We start from the raw sequence: 19,872 nt of genomic DNA, 5'->3' as shown, positions 1-19,872 counted from the left end.
GAGAGAGAGAGAGAGGGAGATAGAGAGAGAGAGAGAGAGAGAGAGAGAGTTGTACAATTTGATATGATCCAAATATTCATGGACAGGTGTAAAATGGAGACAGAGAAGGAGATAAAATAGTACACACTCCGTCATTCTCCAAGTTAAACTGAAAAATCTCCTTATCAGCATAATACATCTTCAGTACCTAAATTACTTCATTGTACAGGCAGTCATTACTGAAAAAAAGATTTGTATCAAAAATAATACAAATTTAAATATGAATGAGCTACAGAAACACTGATGTTTTCAAAGGAAATGCTCTGGTGCCCTTTAAAATAGTGGTTCTCAACAGGGGGACCAGGGCCCAAAAGGGCAACTCAGGGAGCAGTAAGGGCGGCCTTAAGATGATAGGAAATGATTTAAAACACTGATATACATGAACATTTGTATACATAGTTTTTAAAATATACAAACCAATTTATATTCAAAATAAGATTACAATGAGTCATGAAACATTTGGCATTCATATTTTGTGTTTTAAGTTAATTGTGGCTGTGAGAAGGTGAATTCTCCCCCTCCTCACCGTGGCCAAAAAGGGATGGTGCCCTTTAAGACTGTTGGACTCCACCCCCATAATGGTTGGGGCTGGGCGCACCTGATTCCAATGTTGGAGCTAATTAAGCCAACGTGGCTGTGCCCTATTTAAAGGGTGCCTCATTTTCAAGAGGGAGGACTGGCTGAGAGAATTTGCTAAGAGAGGCATACGACAGACAGCGACATAACTTTGGGGAGAAACAGGTGCACTGCTTTCCCTGTTTACCGGAGTAAGGTGAAACAGTGCATGTCTAGATGCATGGACACTTTTAGCTTTGTTTTGTTCCCTTGTTTCGTATGCCTTGTTCTGTGTGCCTTGTCTGTGCTCCTTGTCTCTGTATCGTGTTTGTGTGCCTTGTGTTTTGTGCTTAGCGTATGTGAGTATTTTGTGTCAATGGCTAGCTATGTACTTAGCCTCGGGCTTAGTGCCTGGGCCTAGTTTGGGGCCTGGCTTGGGCCTTGAGCAGGTGCCAGTATTTGGGCCTAATCGGCCAAGCAGGTGCCCAGGGTGCCAGGCACTGGAGTTCCGGTGAGTACGGCCTGAATATCTGATTTGTTTTGTTTATTTTATGGGCACTGTGTTGGGGTTAGTCCATGTGTAAATAATAGAGCTGTGAAAAATAACGCACTATTAACGCACTATTGTTAAATTACAGGACTAATTAGTTATTTTTAACGCATATAACGCATGCGCAAAATGAGTTTCCAATATACCCACAATTCCGCCCAATCTGCATTAGTCGCTGCTGTAATGGGAAGTTCGTGTTTCAAAAAAGCAAAGATGGAACATTCAATAAAAGCAAAGTGATATGCACAGTCTGCGGGAAGACGTTATCGTTTCACTGTAGCAATACCAGCCTTAAGTAACTTAAGGTGACCAGACGTTTCCGGGGACAGTCCCCGTTTTCGGTGGCCTGTCTCCAGCTGGAGCTGTCCCCGGAAATGTCCCCGGTTTTCACTGTGACCAACAACACACCCGGGATACAAATAAAAAAGAAAGAAAGAAAACAATGACGTTTAGTTGCGTAGCCTATACGCCACGGGCTCAAGCAAGCCAGCCAGCAGCCAGGGGGACAAGCTCTAGCTTAGAGCTCAAAGATGTTCTAGAATGCCCGTCTTTGTAGTATTTTGATTGGTGGAATATGCAGCGCGGTAGAATCTTTGCCCTTAGCTTCTACTTTTTTTTTTATTCAGAGAGAGATCGCATCAATTCATTCATTCATTCAGCCAGCTAGCTCTGGCAAATCGAGTACAAGACAGGATAGCATTGGGATAGGCGATTAGCGAACGGTGTTTATTGTAAGTGTCATTGTTTATCATCTGTCATATATTATTTAACCTATAATATGTATGTAGCCTATGATCTACAATTAGCCTGTAGCCTATGATCTACAATTTGCAACAATGTGAGTGTTAAGCAGCAGCTATCTGTCGGTCAGGTGTCAGCCACACCTCTACTTGCTAACTAACTTTTAACTTTTTAACATTAGCATTGATACTTACTAAAGTAGGCTGACATTTCAGTTTCATTAGTCTGGGTTACTATTGAGAGGTAGTTGGCAACTTGTCAATAAATTAAACCACTTGAAAGCAAGAAAATACTCGCTTTCCGTACATCCAGTTGCACCTCCCACTTACATTTGTCTCGTTGTTTGTGTGACAATGACAATAAAGTACTTTGAACTTTGATAGTTCTGTGGAAGCAAGTCTCACCAGTTCAATTTTAAGCAGTGGTTTTCAATGTGCTAAAATCTTTAAATGAGTCATGTGCTTAGGCTACATAGATAGACAATTACAGGTAGCCTAGAATAATAATAGGCCGACATCTCTTAAAAGACACTAATGAAATGTCTTTTTCCCACATTAACTTCACATATTCTTTATCAACAAATATGTCAACTGGTAGTGTGTCACAGAACTTGTTATTTTTTAGATTATTCAGATCTCCCTCCCTCACCTTGACATTTTAACTGAAATTGTATTTTGAATCATTTTGTTTGTTTGTTTCTTAAATTACTTTTGGTATAGTAATACCTAAAAAACAATTCCAAAGATCCTGGAGTCTAAGGGCCTGATCTGTATGTTCATAGTTCCAGCTGATTTTCACACAGAATATAGGAATACAATGCATTCAGTTGCCTCAATGGCCTTAACATTTTCTATGCTGGAAAAACCTACACCTGTCACCCACCCCTGCAGACCAGTCACTTATCAGCCAAACACAGAGCTTAGGCCTACTGCGAGGAAGCTTGTGCATGATGTCAACAAAGATCTTATCACTGATATTGGTTCTTATTATCTGGCAAAAGGTTGTTACCTTTACTACTCTTCATTTCAGCCACTTTGTGATTAGTTTTAAGAAGAAAACTCTATGCTTGACATTCCCCTTGCGATTTACAAGAACAAGGGTAAGATAAACTGCTTTTATGATTAAGGGCCAAGTCAGTGTCCCCGTTTTTCGATTAAAAAGACGAAAAGATGACATGTTTTGGAGGTGTTAACGTGTCTAAATGGAAAATGTCCCCGGATTTTGTCTCAGAAAACTGGTCACCTTAACCTAGGTCCTTTGCTGTCTAGTTTTGCTAATTAGTAGTGTCAAATGGGCAATGTTGAGAGCACGGTACTGTTACCTTTTCACTATTATTCCACTTACCACCTTTGGTGGATGGTTGTTTGGGCGGTTAAAGCCGCTGTATGATATACTGATACTTCTAAGCCTTCTAAGCCAATCTAAGCCATTCTGCCAAAGATTACTGTTGTATCCTCTCAAAACGAATTCATTGTAAATTGTTACTAGATGACAGTGGTCCTGACTAAACTTAAAATGCATCAGTTCCCATAGATCTATCATCCTCCATTTTAGTATTTGGAGGGATAGGAAAAAACAGGATTTATCTATTAGTGTGCATAACAGCATAACAAAAGACTAAATATTACTTTAAAATGAAAAGTGATGCTGTTCACAAAGTGAGAAATCAATATAAATTAAAGGGTAGAGGCAACTAAAAGTGAGTTTTCACTTAGATTTCTAAATGCACTGCTACATTTTATGACAGTAATGGCATACTAATACACAAACAGGGTCTACCCCTATATTGCCACAGTCCTCACAGTTCCATCATATTAATGTCCACAGCAGCCTGTAAAAAGGAGTTACACACACCTCACATTCCTCTACAGGTCTCAGTTCATTCATGTGTACACTCATTTAGTTTTTCTCCACCAAATTCCTCATTCATGTGTACACTACAACCAGAGGCGGTTTGTCCATAAGGGTGATTTGGGCGACGCACTGCCAAACGGGAGTCCAAGAATTGGTACGAAAGAAAATCGTGGCTAGCAGGCTGTGAAGTGGCTAACGTGGTCTGTATTCCTATATACCACTGTCAGTTTTCATAGGTTTCACAGTGTGAATGTTCACTACTTGCACTCACTCAGTTATTTTCTATCTGATGACTTATTTTGCTTTTGTAAGCCAATACTTTCAAGATCAGTCAATAAATATTGTTGGTTTTGACTAATATGTTGCCCATTTCTTTATGTTGTTACTGGACATATCATGTGTCCTGTTAAACAACTTTTGAATAATGTGAATAATGAATGAATGGGATAATTCATTTTTGCTTAGGCTCCTGGATGCAACTTTCTTCCATAGCTTTCCACCTGCAACAAGCTACTCTATGTAGCTAAAGGGAATATCTTTATGTTGTATGCTGCTATCTAGTGGACAAAAAGGTATTGCCATATAAATTAATCAGCTAACAACAAATTGATACAATTGTCTTGCTAAATGTACCCACTGAATGGGTCGCCTTAATAATGACCCCCTGAGAATATTTTCAGGAGCCGCCACTGACTACAACTACACACGAGAGGTGTACAGAGACGTCAATATCTCCATCTGTATCTGTTCGACCAACAACATTGTCTGTCTTTGAATCTGTATTCAGATAGAAAACTGGGAGTGAGCATGGTTTATACCAGAAGTTACGTTAAATTAAAAACATTTTGTATTCCAAAACCCATCATTTCCCATAAATTCATCTTCCTCTATTTGAGGCTATTGAGGGATGGGAAAAAACAGCAGAAACTCTAAGAGGGATGAGAGACACAAAATGAACAGGTGGAAATTGATTAGAATCTTATGTGAAGGGAAGCAGAAAAAAATACATTTTACATTTACATGTAGTCATTTAGCAGACGCTTTTATCCAAAGAGGCGTACTACGCTCATATAACAATATAAATCATAGTTAAGGGCTACATAAATAATCAGAAAATTCATGACAATAAGGACATGTATAACACCAACCTTAATGTCTGCAGTTTGCAGTGGGGACTAGACAGTCCGTTAGAGAGAAGCTGAATGCCAGAATCTCCCAGGTCATTGTTACACAGGTCCAGCTCTGTCAGGGAGTTTGGTGACTGTAGAACAGTAGACACAATTCCACAGGACTTATCTGTAAGTGTGCAATCAGCAAGTCTGTAAAACATAGTGACAAAAGACAAAATATTACTCTGGAATTATAAAAAAGCAATGCCTTTCTGAAGGTGTCCTGTAATGGTATACTAATACACAAACATTACCCCTATATTGCCACAGTCCTCACAGTTCCATCATATTAATGTCCACAGCAGCCTGTAAAAAGGAGTAACACACAACTCACATTCCTCTTCAGGTCTCAGTTAATTGATGTGTACACTACTTTTTTTCCCACCAAATCCTAAAGTTTTTCAAATGAACTTCTAAATTTAACATGACATTCATGACATATACTGTTTGAAGGGACCGGCATTTGAGATTTTATAGTTAACAAGGATATGCCATAGTCAATAATTCAATGTTTCTTATACCTAGTTATAAATGTTACTTTTATTTGGATTTAACTAGCATGTAAGCATTCCTGGGTGAATATACCTTGGGTTGACCTGGGGAGTGAGGTGTGATAATAGCTCTCACCTTCCCCCCCAGGTCAACACAAAGAGCCTTGTCTCTAGGGCCTATTTGAATAGACGGTAACACCCCTAAATTCAGTGTATTTAATAGACTGTCCTTGGATAAAGATTTAGATATGCTGAGGTGAAGTGCTGTGAGGGAGTGTGGATCTTCAAGTATCTGTCTCACAGTGGTCGGCCGCCATTGTTCAAGAATAAACCTGAAGCCATGACTGACAAACCTAAGAACTGGATCTTCAATCTATAGTATAAAACGAATTACCATTATGTTACATGAAGAGCTTCAACCCCCGTCATGCCACTACACAGTCTATTCATGTACACGTACACACTAGTGGTGTATAGAGACGCCATTATCTGCATCTGTTCAACCAACAACATTATCTATCATTCAGATAGAAGGGCGTGGTTTATACCTGAAGTTATGTAGAATCGAGCAAATATTGCATTTTCTATGCTAAGATTCATTTACAATGCAATTGTTGTGCTTTCAAAACATCAACTTGATTTAATATTAGCATATTACTAATAATGAAATATATTTCTCATACTGTTCTTTTCAACTCTCTCCTTGATATACCCCCCCCCCCCCCCCAAACAATTTAACACACACACACACACACACACACACACACACACACATACATATACAGTGCCCTCCACAATTTTTGGCACCCTTAGTGAATATGAGCAAAACAGGCTATGAAAAATATGTCTTTGCTGTTTATCCTCTTGGTCTTTCACTCAAATATTCACAAAAATCTTACCTTCTCATTGAAGTAAAATTATTGAAAGAGAAAAAAACTGTTGACATTAAATATTTTTCCCCGAAACATGTGTGCCACAATTATTGGCACCCCTTAATTTAATGTTTTGTGCAGCCTCCCTTTGCCAAGATAACAGCTCTGAGTCTTCTCCTATAATACGTGATGAGGTTGGTGAACACATGGTACGGGATCTGAGACCATTCCTACATACAGTATCTCTCCAGATCCTTCAGATTCTGAGGTCAATGTTTGTAGACTCGGCTCATCCCACAGATTTTCTATGGGGTTTAGGTCGGGGGACTGTGATGGCCATGGCAAAAACCTTTATTCTGCGGTCGGTGAACCATTTTTGTGTTGATTTTGAGGTGTGCTTCAGATCATTGTCCTGCTGGAAGGTCCAACCACGGCCCATTTAAAGCTTACTGGAGGGGGCTGTTAGGTTTTCATTTAATATCTGCTGGTCTTTGATGGAGTACAAGATACCATGTATCCTAACAAGATGTCCAGGGCCTTTGGAAGAAAAACAGCCCCATAACATCAAAGATCCGCCACCATACTTTACAGTGGGTATGAGGTGCTTTTCTGTATGGCTATCTTTCTGTCTACGCCAAACCCACCTTTGATGTTTGTTGCCAAAAAGCTTTATTTGGTCTCATCTGACCATATAACTCGGTCCCATTGAAAGTCTGACTTACATTTGGCAAACTGTAGGCGCTTTAGTTTGTTGTTGATTGAAAGCAGAGGTTTTTTTCTGGCAACCCTCAAAAACAACTTGTGGTGATGTAGGTGGCGTCTGATGGTAGTTTTGGAGACTCTGACCCCAAGACTCAACTAACCTCTGCAATTCTCCAGCTGTGATCCTTGGAGATTCTTTTGCCAGTCGAACCATCCTCCTCACGGTGCATGGGGTCAATTTACAGACAGGTCCTCTTCCAGGCTGATTCCTTACATCTCCTGTCGCTTTAAACTTCTTAATTATTGCCATGATAGTGGAAATGGGTATTTTCAACTGTTTAGAGGTTTTCTTATATCCATTTCCTGATTTGTGCAGCTCAACAACTTTTCGTCGCACATTGTCACTGTGTCCTTGGGTCTTTACCATAGTGATGAGTGACTAAGGGAATTTGGCCTGTGTGACACTCATATTTATACCCCAGTGAAACAGGAAGTCATGGTTGACCACTTAAGAGTTCCTAATCAAACAGGTGATCTTAAAAATATAAAACATTATTGGAAATATATTTCAGTTAGATTTTAATTAGAAGATTTTCTAGGGGTGCCAATAATTGTGGCACACATGTTTTGGAGAAAAATATTTATTTACTGTCAACATTTTTTTTTTCTTTCAATAATTTTACTTCAATGAAACGGTAAGATTTTTGGGAATATTTTGAGTGAAAGACCAAGAAGATAAACAGCAGACATATTTTTTCATAGCCTGTTTTGCTCATATTCACTAAGGGTGCCAATAATTGTGGAGGGCACTGTAAATGCAAGAAACCCTTTGTTTCCTTCACTGATAGTTACCATGGCATAACACTATTCACCACATAGATACACTTCACCAGATACCTACTGTACACCTACATACTTTTTCACAGTAGGCCTCACTGAGGACCCGTGCACACGGACAGACACTAAGACAGTAGTCGCGATCCAACTAGCAACTATTAGCCTAGCCGCATAGCCTACATTTAATCTGCACAGTAACACATTATGGTGGTTAATAAAATCAGTGGTCAGAGCAGACTGTAGGTCAAGCGAAAAATAATCATATTTTGTATTTTTAATAAAGAGTTTAGAACAGTGCAATAAAGCAATGTGCAACATGACATGTCTGTGAGTTGTTTAAATGCCTGTGCTTTATGGAGAGGCTGAGTTTGAGCACGGGAGACCAAAATGCAAGTGGTGTGGATCCTGGATGTTTCATGGTTTACAATTGCTTTCAATTTTATGGTTTTATTACTAACAACAAATGTAGGCTATTGTTGAGGGCTTTGTCCATCACGTACTGTACCTCTGAAGTAACGTTAATGCTAGCTAGTAGCTATAGCTATCGTTGTCTGGCAGGACTAGAGCTAACATTCATCTTTATTACAGACCGTTTTAAAACTTCCATCTATAATAAAAATCTTTTCACGTCAGATTTGCTCCTATAGGCTATTGCTGACACTTTTAAAACCCGGTTTTGTAAAATGGTCTGATGCAAATAGATCAGACTCGTGCACTTAAACAAACCACACGAAAACTAGAAAAAAAATGGTACTCCACCAAACTTGAGGTATTCCACCTGGCATGTAAGGATAGTCTAAGCTACAAACGAGTACTTTCTGAGGCAAAATCGGCATACTATTCTTCATTGATTGATGATAATAAAAACAACCCAAAGTTCCTATTTAACACAATTTCTAGGATAACAAAAAACCACAATACAATCGAACATTCTGTTCCCATAAGCTTTAGTGGTAATGATTTCATGACCTTTTTCAATAACAAAATTCTAACAATAAGAGAACAAATTCATAGTCTCCTCCCCCTCTATGACCTTACACCTCTTCCAAAATGCCCTATGGCTATGGCAACACCCCCTCAACCTGGTGCTCTCCTTGAATCCTTCGCACCCATTGACCTCTCTGAACTAAACTCCCTGATCCTCTCATCTAAATCATCGACGTGCCTACTAGATCCAATCCCCACAAAACTTCTTAAACATGCATTACCCTTATTAAGTGAGACATTACTTAATGTAATGAATAATTCACTAATTTCAGGATACGTCCCCAAATCATTCAAAATAGCAGTGATCAAACCATCTCTCAAAAAACCTAACCTTGATCCTGATAATCTAGCTAACTATAGACCCATATCTAACCTCCCCTTCTTGTCAAAAATACTTGAAACAATAGTAGCTAAGCAACTCACTTTCTTTCTACACCAAAACTAAATCGAAGAAATCCTCCAATCTGGCTTTAGAGCCCACCACAGCACTGAAACGGCCTTAGTCAAAGTCCTGAATGACCTACTAATCGCATCCGATCATGGGTGCACCTCAATACTAGTTCTCTTAGACCGTAGTGCCGCCTTCGACACTATAGATCACCATATCCTATTACAGAGACTTGAACATCATGTTGGCATTAAAGGCTGTGCCTTATCCTGGTTTAGATCTTACCTCTCTGATCGCCATCAATTCGTTCATGTCCATGAGAAGTCATCCAATCACACTAGAGTAAGCTACGGTGTTCCCCAGGGCTCTGTCCTCGGACCACTGCTCTTTTACATTTACATTTACATTTAGTCATTTAGCAGACGCTTTTATCCAAAGCGACTTACATATGTGCGACTTACAATGTATACACATTTTACATTTACACAGATGGCACACTGCACATCAGGAGCAATTAGGGGTTCAGTGCCTTGCTCAAGGACACTTCGACAGGGAATCGAACTAACAACCTTCTGATTACTAAACGACTTCTTTACCTCCTGTACCACTGCCGCCCCTCTAGATGCTACCCTTAGGTGCTGTCATAAGGAACCATGGCATTAACTTCCACTGCTATGCTGATGACACCCAACTCTACCTATCCATGAAACCTGATGAAATTGTACATTTACCCAAGATAGAAACTTGCCTGCAAGATGTAAAATCTTGGATGGCTAACAACTTCCTGCTCCTCAACTCTGATAAAACTGAGGTTATGCTTGTAGGCCCCGATCAATTGAGAATGACACTATCTAGCCATCTATCCACACTCGATGGCATCCCAACACCCAATACTAGCATCAAAAACCTTGGTGTAACTATCAACCAAGACCTCCTACTTGACTCACACATAAAACAGATCTCAAAGACATCATTTTTTCATTTACGCAATATTGCCAAAATTAGAAAAGGCCTATCCCTCCAAGATGCAGAAAAACTAGTCCACGCATGTTTTACTTCCCGACTAGATTACTGCAATGCTCTCCTGTCCGGATGCAGCATCAACTCAATAAAGAGCCTCCAACTTATACAGAACGCTGCTGCCCGTACACTCAGCAGAACAAAAAAATATGAGCACATCTCACCTGTACTTGCCTCTCTGCATTGGCTCCCTGTCAAAATTGATTTCAAAGTACTCCTGCTAACATACAAAGCCCTAAATTACCTTGCTCCAAACTACCTTAAGGAATTAGTTGTCCCCTACCGCCCTCCAAGACCGCTCCGTTCCCAGAGTGCAGGCCTCCTTGTAATTCCAAGAATATCAAAAACCACAGTAGGAAGCAGAGCCTTTAGCTACCGAGCCCCCCTCCTCTGGAACAATCTCCCTGCCTCCATCCGAGATGCAGACACCCTACCTATATTCAAATCAAGACTAAAGACATTCCTCTTTAGTGCATCCTATAGCCACAAGTAATTGCGTCAACAAACCCATCACCTGCTGGGCCAGCCAGTCAGCAAGCATAACTAGACATATCTGAACACACAAGAAAAAAAATCACTGGGCTACAGACAGCGTATGTTGTACCCTGCAACCCTAACAAAGCTTACGACCAAAATCCCCATATGTACCAAACCAAACTAATTGCTAAATGCCAGCATAACTAAACATAACTAATGCTAAACCAAACTAAATGCCAAACTAAACTAAATGCTAAATGCCAGCATAGCTAAACACATCTAAACACATGCAATACCCCCCTAATCAACAAAACTGGGCTACAGACAGCGTATGTTGTACCGTGAAGGAGTGCGGAAGATCCCGGGTACAGCACACGGCGCATTTTGCGACTGTAACCAGCCAACTAAATACTAAATAAAATCCCCATACACCCAGCCAGGCCTACTTAAGGAACCCATTCATTCCCTTTCTGCAGTGAAAAGTAAAATAAGGGTCCACAATTCTTCTGAAATCTTGTTGATAATTTAGATCAACTTCCAATCATTTTACACTCCTCCCTTCCATGCTCCTGAAGCAATGTGTTGATTTGCTGGAAAAGTGCCTGGTTCAGTCTGATCCACTATGTTTGTTTCACATTTACAAAGCCAGGATTGTGTATAGTATATTTTAAGCCTGTTCACACAAAGAACAGGCTGCTAAAGGACATTGAGGAACAATTCACTGAATTGGGCGGCAGTGGTACAGTAGGTAGAGAAGTCGTCTAGTAATCAGAAGGTTGCTAGTTCGATTCCCTGTCGAAGCGTCCTTGAGCAAGACACTGAACCCCTAATTGCTCCTGATGTGCAGTGTGCCATCAGTGTAAATGTACAATGTGTATACATCCTTGTAAGTCGCTTTGGATAAAAGCGTCTGGTAAATGTAAATTTGACAAACAATATATCTGGCGTCAGACATTTAATAAGTTAGATGGATTAGTTATTTTTGCGATTTGACCAGTCTATAGAACATCTTATTTCACACCCCAGTACAGTAATGTAGGTAGGGTAAAATGTTCACAGGTACATTTACAAGAAAAAGGGATGTGAACAGTTTGTTATGTTTTCATGGTTATTATAAGCTTAACTGTAGTACTTCATTAATAATTAGTTTATTTCCAATATTTTTCATAACATGTCTTTAATGTTTTTTCAAATATATATTGTATCTGAACTTAAAATCCATCATTTCCCATACATCCATCATCCTCTATTTGAGGTGTTGGAGGGTTGAAAAAAAAAAACGGAAACTCTAAGAGGGATGAGAGACACAAAATGATAAGGTGGAAATTGAATTACAATCCTATGTGAAGGGAAGTAGACAATACGATATACTGTTAAAGTCTGCAATTTTAGCAGTCTGGTTATCATTACTCTTATAACAACATAAATTATGGTTAAGGGCTACAGAAATAATCAGAAAATGAATGACAATAAGGACATGTATAACACCAACCTTAACACTTCCAACACCAAGGCCTTTTTTTACACTGTTGGGTAGTCTGCCATGCCTGTTATTTTTGTATATTTCACCTAACCAAAAACCATGAGGCAAAAGTGGCATTTATGATTATGTTCTAGAACACCTCAGCAATAATAAAATGAGAGTAAAAGGAATGTAGTAAAACAAAGTTTTTTATTAAAATTAAATCTAAAGACACTAAAATTAAATCTAGTTTTAGAGGTGCTCAGACTTTGTACCAAAACACATTGTAAATATTTTGGAAGTTTTCTTTTTTACTCTGAACCTTGTAAACATAGGAGTTTGCTCCACATAGGTGAGTTTAGCATTCAGAAAGTGTGTGTGGTTTCTATACTAATTATAAGTAAATTAGAAAGTGACACTTTTCTTCATCTAGACACTATGCATATTGATGAGCTAGGTGTAAGCAACTAAACTAAACTAAATATATGCAGTTGGGAACAAAGAAATAAATGAGCACTTTGTAAGGAGAATGGAGCTAAAGCCTTGCATATTTCTCTCTCTGAGTGAGGTTTCAGCTCCCACGACCCACCCATTAGCAAATGACAACTATTCATATGATAAGGAGATGGTAATTCAGTGATCACTATTGGGTCATGATGTGTCAAGAAAATCTGTAGGGGGTAGAGGGCCACAAAGACATTCCAGGGCCATTATGTAATGGCCATTGTCTTTGACCGAGGTGTCCCAGGCTGTTTACATCTAACTCATCAATATGCATTGAATAGGGACACTTTTTTGGGAGAGGAACAGGTCATTCTGAAATTATAAATATGTAGTAGTAAAACAACACACACTTTCTGAATGCTAAACTCGCATATGTATGGCTAACACCTATGTTTACAAGGTTCAGAGTTCAAAAGTCTCGGTCCGAAAACTTTACAATGTTTTTTTTTGTACAAATTCTGAGCACCTCTGCATGAAGGTTGTTGTATGGGTGTGTTTACACTTGATTGAAATAACATTTGATTTTACTACATTCCTTTTACTCTCTACTTCTAGAATATAATCATATATGCCACTTGTGCATCAATACTTTTAGTTAGCGGAAATATACAAAAACATCAAGGCATGTCAGACTTCCTAAAAAAGTCAAACAGGCCTGGGCCTCTTAAGGAACGAGTTGCCTAGCACTACCAGAGCTTTTTTTCTGTTTCTTATGTAAAATAGTAATTATTCTTACATTAGGTCTCTATTGCTCGTAGCTTGATTGTTCTGTTCCTTGTACGTTGCTTTGGATAAAAGTGTCTGCTAAATGACTAAATGTAATGTGAATGTAATATTTTTCCTCTAACCTTTCATTATAATGATTTCTCAGGACACCCTCAGGAAGGCATCCAGAGTAATATTATGTCTTGTGTCACTATGTTTTGCAGACTTGCTGAATGCAAACTCGCAGATAAGTCCTTTCAAATTGTGGCGACTGCTCTACAGTTATCAAACTTCCTGACAGAGCTGGACCTACGTAAGAATGATCTGGGAGATTCTGGATTAAGCTTCTCTCTAACGGATTGTCTAGTCCCCACTGCAAACTGCAGATATTAAGGTTGGTGTTATACATGTCCTTATTGTCAATAATTTTCTGATTATTTCTGTAGCCCTTAACTATGATTTATATTGTTATATGAGTGTAGTACGCCGCTTTGGAAATAGAAAAAAAGCTCTGGTAGTGCTAGGCAACTCGTTCCACCAACGTGGAACTACGAATGAGAATAGTCTACATTGCCGTACTTGCACAGACGGCAGTGCTAAACGACGCTCATTAGACGAGCGCAACATCCTGGGGGGGTAACCTTTGCCTTTACAAGAGCATTTAAGTAGGTGGGAGCAGAACCAGCAATCACTCCGTAAGCAAGCATAAGTGACTTGAACTTAATGCAGGCAGCTACAGGCAGCCAGTGGAGCTCAATGAGTAGCGGGGTGGCGTGTGCTGTCTTTGGTTGGTTGAACACCACACGCGCCACCGCGTTCTAAATCATCTGTAGCGGAATTTTGTGGAATTTCGCCAGTCTGATTCACTGTTTCTCTGTCATTCAGGACAAAGGAGAGGGCACAGCTTATCCAAGCAGCGGCTATCACGTTGGATTGTGGACGCTATTATTTGTGTCTATAGGAGCAGTGGCCAACCGGTCCCTCATGTCCGAGGTCACTCAACCAGGAGTGTATGTACTAAGAGGTGTCCCCTTTTCAGATATCTGTGCAGCTGCATCGTGGGCATCAACCTGCACATTTGTGAGGTTTTATAGGGTTTCCCTCAAAACCCAGTGGCAGCAGCCGTTCTTCCTACTTCCTCACAGCTGGAGTAAGATAGGACTTCCTTGTGACTTTGTTGGTATTAGTCATCCAGTGCTGAAAGCACCGCCTCTGGAGGTCGGTGGAAATGAAATAGAACGCTAGGTTACATATGTAACCGTGGTTCTATAAAGCTTGGCAGTCACTCGGAATATTTGCGAGAAGATGCCAAGGGTCAAGTCCTGGGTGAACGTGCATTTAGTACCGGGCAAAGGGGCATACGTCACCCAGGTCACAGGTGACTTTGTTGATACAAACACTCGACCTACACGTACACGTGATAGACATCCAGTGCTGAAAGCACCGCCTTTGGCGGTCAGTAGAAATGAAATAGAACTAAGATAAATGGCGTTAAACCGGTAAACATGAACGCGACAATAAGTAATTTAGGATTTAACTCACAGATACCACAAGGGAGACAATGGAGATATATGGAATTAACTTTGAACATAAGCACAAGAACAAGGAAAAACCTGCACACAGGGGTGCAGAACAAAACAGAGATAGGTCACAGAAGACCTGGGGTCGTGTGCACGGAGCTACTGACAATCTGGGAAATCGCGGAATCAGGAAATGGTGGCGTGGAATATTGGAGACACGGCACTGGCGGGAGTGGGATCCCATAGACCAGGGGTTCTCAAACTTTATGGGGCCAGGGACCCCTCAAAGGGCAGAACATTTTCCGAGGACCCCCTCATAATCGCATCCCAAATTAAACCATATAGGCTTATAGCTATTTGTAATGTTATATGCTTTTGGACTCTTTTACTCTAAAATCATATAGTACTAATATCACAAGAGTTTTAGATAGTCATTTTATTATATTTGGCATTACTTGACAGTATGTAGGATAGATTTTTAAATGATCTTTTTGTAAAATGTGCCTAGAAGCTAAATAATGTTTACCTTACATAAAAACATATTGATGGAAAAACATTTTTTATCAAAGCAGATTGTAGGGTTTTCCAATAAAACTTAGATTGTAGGGTTTTCCAACGCAGATGATTCTGAAGATTTATTTTTAACAAAGACATTAACAAACATGAAATATCCACCTAATGTTATCAAAAACTTGTATCGCCGACTGACACTCTGTACAAATCTCTGTACAAAAAATATGATTAACTCTTTTCAGTGGTGGTGTTGTGTGTGTGTGTGTGTGTGTGTGATCAATGAGAAGGGTGTGTCTGTCTCTCAGCACATAGTTTGTCCAGTCCAGTTTATTTACCCGGTCTTGTTGTCACTGAACGATGGCAACTTTTGGAAGCCAGATATCTGCTGCTGTTTTATGGCTGATGTGATGAGCACTTGTCTGTATTAGGGTTGTCACGAACACTTAACAAATGGCATTCATATTAGTATTAGCCTCCAGCAAGATATTAATGAAAACTGCATGGTGACATCATAGCATTGATTATACACGTATAGCTTTTTCTTTCTAGAGTTTGATTTTGACAATGAACTGGGCTACGTTCTTGCAGGAAAATTGAAAGCTAGGTCAACGTCTTGAACCAGAATACATGCAATAAGGCCATCCGATATGGCCTTATTAACCTATCTTTAAAAAAGGGCCTTCTGCAACGATAAACACGACCCGTACTGATGGAAGATTAAATGCATCACTTGCAGATTATGGCAGCTAACATTACTAGCGTGAAAAATGCTGTTTAGTTACGTTAACCACACTGCATTATGATCATGGTACTACGCATCGTCAAAATTCTGTGATGGGGAAAATCGCTTGTCGCTAAACTAGGCTAAAAGGCTACTCGTGTTAGGCTGTATATGGGTGACCCTGGGGGTGTTCATGTTTATAATCACATTTGCTAACCTGTCGTTCTGAGAACTATCTGAAAAGTTCGAGGTGTCTGTCTGAGAGGTGCTTAGCCATATTTGACGTGTTACCTCCCTTTGCCTGAGTGGCTTTGAAGCATGTTTTCACAGTCTGCTTCCGATCCGAAGTACTTCCAGATCTCACTTCTTTTTTTTTCAACAAGCCGAGGACTTCACTCGCTGTGAGTGAGGGCTGCCTGCCTGCGTGCTATTTTAATGAAGTACCTATACCTATAAATATTTTAATGAAGTACCTATACCTATAAAAATATGCAAAATCGTATCGTTTTTTACGTAAGGTTTCCGCGGTACCTTTCTAGTACCGGTACACCGTGCAACATTAGTCTATATGTTTTGTATACTGTATTGCAATAAAAAAAAAAAAAACCTTTGGAAGTCAGACTTTTTCGCGGACCCCAGGCAAGGCGTCGCGGACATGTGTGCACATGTATTGACATTCATGTGCACACTACTCCTACACACTATTGGTGTAGATTTCATATTGGCATATAACTTATAACTATAAATTATGAAATGTATTTTTCATACTGTTCTTATCATCTCTATCTTTTAACATTAGATAGCAGATAGATTAGAAATCCCCTCAAACCTATTTTTAAGGTACAATAACAGGGTTTTTACATTGCACTATTTCTCGGTAACTTTCCAAAAATGTAGGCAAAAAAAAGTCAAACAAACAACTTTTATGTACAAATACGACCATCTATGGAGTTTAGTCCGCCATCTTTTTTTTCAGCGTCGCGATTTGATTGTCTGGTTTTCAGAACAAAACGCTGCACGCCTACTGTTCTGGCAATCAATTGCTTTGCAACACCCACCAACCGTCTGAGAACTGTAAAAGGTTCACAAGTCCGTCAAAGCAACTGTAACGCAGCCGTAGAAGGATATTTCAGCCTTTACACCTACATACTTTTTTACCGTAGGCCTTACTGAGAGACAGTGGCTCATTTGGACGTAACTAGATTAGTAGATCAGTCCAGACCAGTTACCACTCTATTTGTGAATCCTGACTTTACTGTTAACAAATGGCAGACTTAAATACAAAAAGTCAAACTTCCATTAAAATTTAAGCAATGTAATAATGTAGAGTGTCATTTCATACCAAGTTATCAACCAAAGCGCTGCAGTGAAAATTTAATATTTATCTCCTATATCATGCTGGTATCTTTACATGTTTCATACTGTACGTCAGCAGTAGATAGCAGTGACATCAAAACTATTAATCAGTCATGCACAGTTCTGTAGTGGAAGGGACATAATCAACACAAGTTCACATTTTGTCACAAATAACAATGAAAAAATAAGTTTATAAATCTCCATTAGAAACTCACCGTGCTTTTCTGTAGCATCTCAGAGCAGGGAGCAATCTCCTGCGTCCCTCATTTGATGTGTTGTATTTCTTCAGGTCAAACTCATCCAGCACCTCCTCAGACATCAGAAGTATGTGGGCCAGTGCTGAACAGTGAGCAGGGGACAATTTCTGTTTGATATTCTCTGGTGACTCCAGATATTTTTTGATTTCTTTGTGCATGGAATGATCGTTCATTTCAAATAAGCAATGGAAAAGATTGATGCATCGTTCAGGAGAGAGATCTTCGCTGTTGAGCTTCTTAATGTATTCACATATTTCCTTGGTGCTCTTTGAGCTGCTGGGTTTGTGGTTCAGTAGACCTTTCAAAAGTCTCTGATTGCTGTCCAGAGAGATGCCCATAAGGAATCGAAGGAAAAGATCCAGGTGTCCATTCCTGCTCTTCAAAGCCTTATCCACTGCACTCTTAAGTAACACATGTAGATGATCTTGAGATTGTAAGCCCTGCACTGATTGAAAAGATGATAAAAAAGGACTAGGTTTATGTTTTTCACTGAGGAGGGATTTCAGTGCCTTGAGGTTCTCAGTCACATAAGAGTGAAACACAAACACAGCTGCCAAAAACTCCTGGATGCTCAGGTGCACAAAGTAGTAGACCTTCCTCTGGTGAAACACAGATTCTTCCTTGAAGATTTCAGTGCACATGCCAGAGTACACTAAGGCTTCACTGACATCCATGCCACACTCTTTCAGATCTTCCTCATAAAACATCAGATTGCCATTCTCTAGATTATTGAAAGCCAGTTCTCCAAGTTTCAGTACATTTTCTTTCTGAGATTTTTGAAGTTTCTCTTCATCTGTCTCAGTTCCACTCTGATACTTCTGATCCTTCCTTCTGGTCTGGATGAGCAAGAAGTGTATGAACATCTCAGTCAGAGTTTTGGGAATGTCTTTAGTGTTGTCCAGCATCTGCTGAAGTACAGTGGCTGCAATCCAACAGAAGACCGGAATGTGGCACATGATGTGGAGACTCCTGGATGCCTTAATGTGTGAGATGATTCTGCTGGCCTTACTCTTATCACTGATTCTCTTCCTGAAGTACTCTTCCTTCTGTGGGTCATTGAACCCTCGTACTTCTGTCACCTGATCAATGCACTGAGCAGGAATTTGACTGGCTGCTGCTGGTCGTGAGGTTATCCAGATGTGTGCAGAGTGAAGCAGAGTTCCCTTAATGAGGCTTGTCATCAGAACATCCACTGATGATGTTTGTTTTAAATCAGATATCATGTTCTGTTGGAAATTCAGAGGTAATCGACTCTCATCCAAACCATCAAAGATGAACACAACCTGACAGTCATTGTATTCTTCACCATCCTTCAGCTCATTCAGTTCAGGATGGAAGTCAAGCAGAAGCTTGTGAAGACTATACTGATCACTCCTGACCAAATTCAGCTCACGGAAAGGAAGAGGAAATATAAAGTCTACATTCTGATTGGCTACCCCATCTATCCAATCAAGAATGAACTTCTGCACTGAAACTGTTTTTCCAATGCCAGCAACACCTTTGGTCATCACAGTTCTGATGTGCTTCTCCTGTCCAGGCAAGGGCTTGAAGATGTCATTGCAGTTGATTGGTGTGTCTTCTGTGGTTTGTGCTCTGGATGCTGACTCTACCTGCCAAACCTCATGTTCCTTATTCACCCCTTCACTCTCTCCCTCTGTGATGTAGAGCTCTGTGTAAATCTTATTGAGGGGTGTCTCAGCTCCTGGTTTGATGATGCCTTCAGATATGTTCTCAAACCTCCTCTTCAGACTGGCTTTATGCTTCTCTTTAACACCCCTCAGGACTTCATCAGCTGTTTAACATGAGCAAAAATGAACAAAGAAATCTATTGGTATCATGTCTAGGATAAAGCACAATATTGATTTTCATTTGAGATTGCTTCAGCCAAATTACCATTGACATTCCAGACACAATTTGCTTTTCACTACTATTGCTACTTACACATTAAAATGTTAATTTTCTGATCTGCTGTAGAGCTACACTCTCAAACAGAAAATAAAATATTCAGTTCCATCTAACAGTCATCAAATTGTTATATGAAGGCCAACAGTGTTAAAATGAAATGAAAAATAAAACTGCGTGTCATAAGTGATAAGCAGGCTACATACTTTCATCTCCATTCCTATCAGGGGTGTAGTGGTTGTAGGACGTA

At 39.8% G+C, this 19,872-nt stretch overlaps 1 protein-coding gene across 1 annotated transcript in view; it reads right to left on the bottom strand.

Annotated features, from left to right (window-relative positions):
• LOC122128906 (protein NLRC3-like) overlaps nt 1–19,872 on the bottom strand; it is a 59,853-nt gene that overhangs the window by 7,826 nt on the left and 32,155 nt on the right. Inside the window, exons 4-6 of the mRNA XM_042703963.1 lie at nt 18,230–19,512; nt 17,679–18,160; nt 4,888–5,058 (exon numbers count right to left, since the gene is read on the bottom strand). Coding sequence (XP_042559897.1) covers nt 4,888–5,058; nt 17,679–18,160; nt 18,230–19,512 — 1,936 coding nt within the window. The remainder of the gene's footprint in view (nt 1–4,887; nt 5,059–17,678; nt 18,161–18,229; nt 19,513–19,872) is intronic.

Source organism: Clupea harengus, unplaced genomic scaffold (genome assembly GCF_900700415.2).
Source record: "Clupea harengus unplaced genomic scaffold, Ch_v2.0.2, whole genome shotgun sequence".
In the NCBI taxonomy this organism is placed as follows: domain Eukaryota; kingdom Metazoa; phylum Chordata; class Actinopteri; order Clupeiformes; family Clupeidae; genus Clupea; species Clupea harengus.
This window is presented reverse-complemented; position numbering and strand designations above follow the sequence as displayed.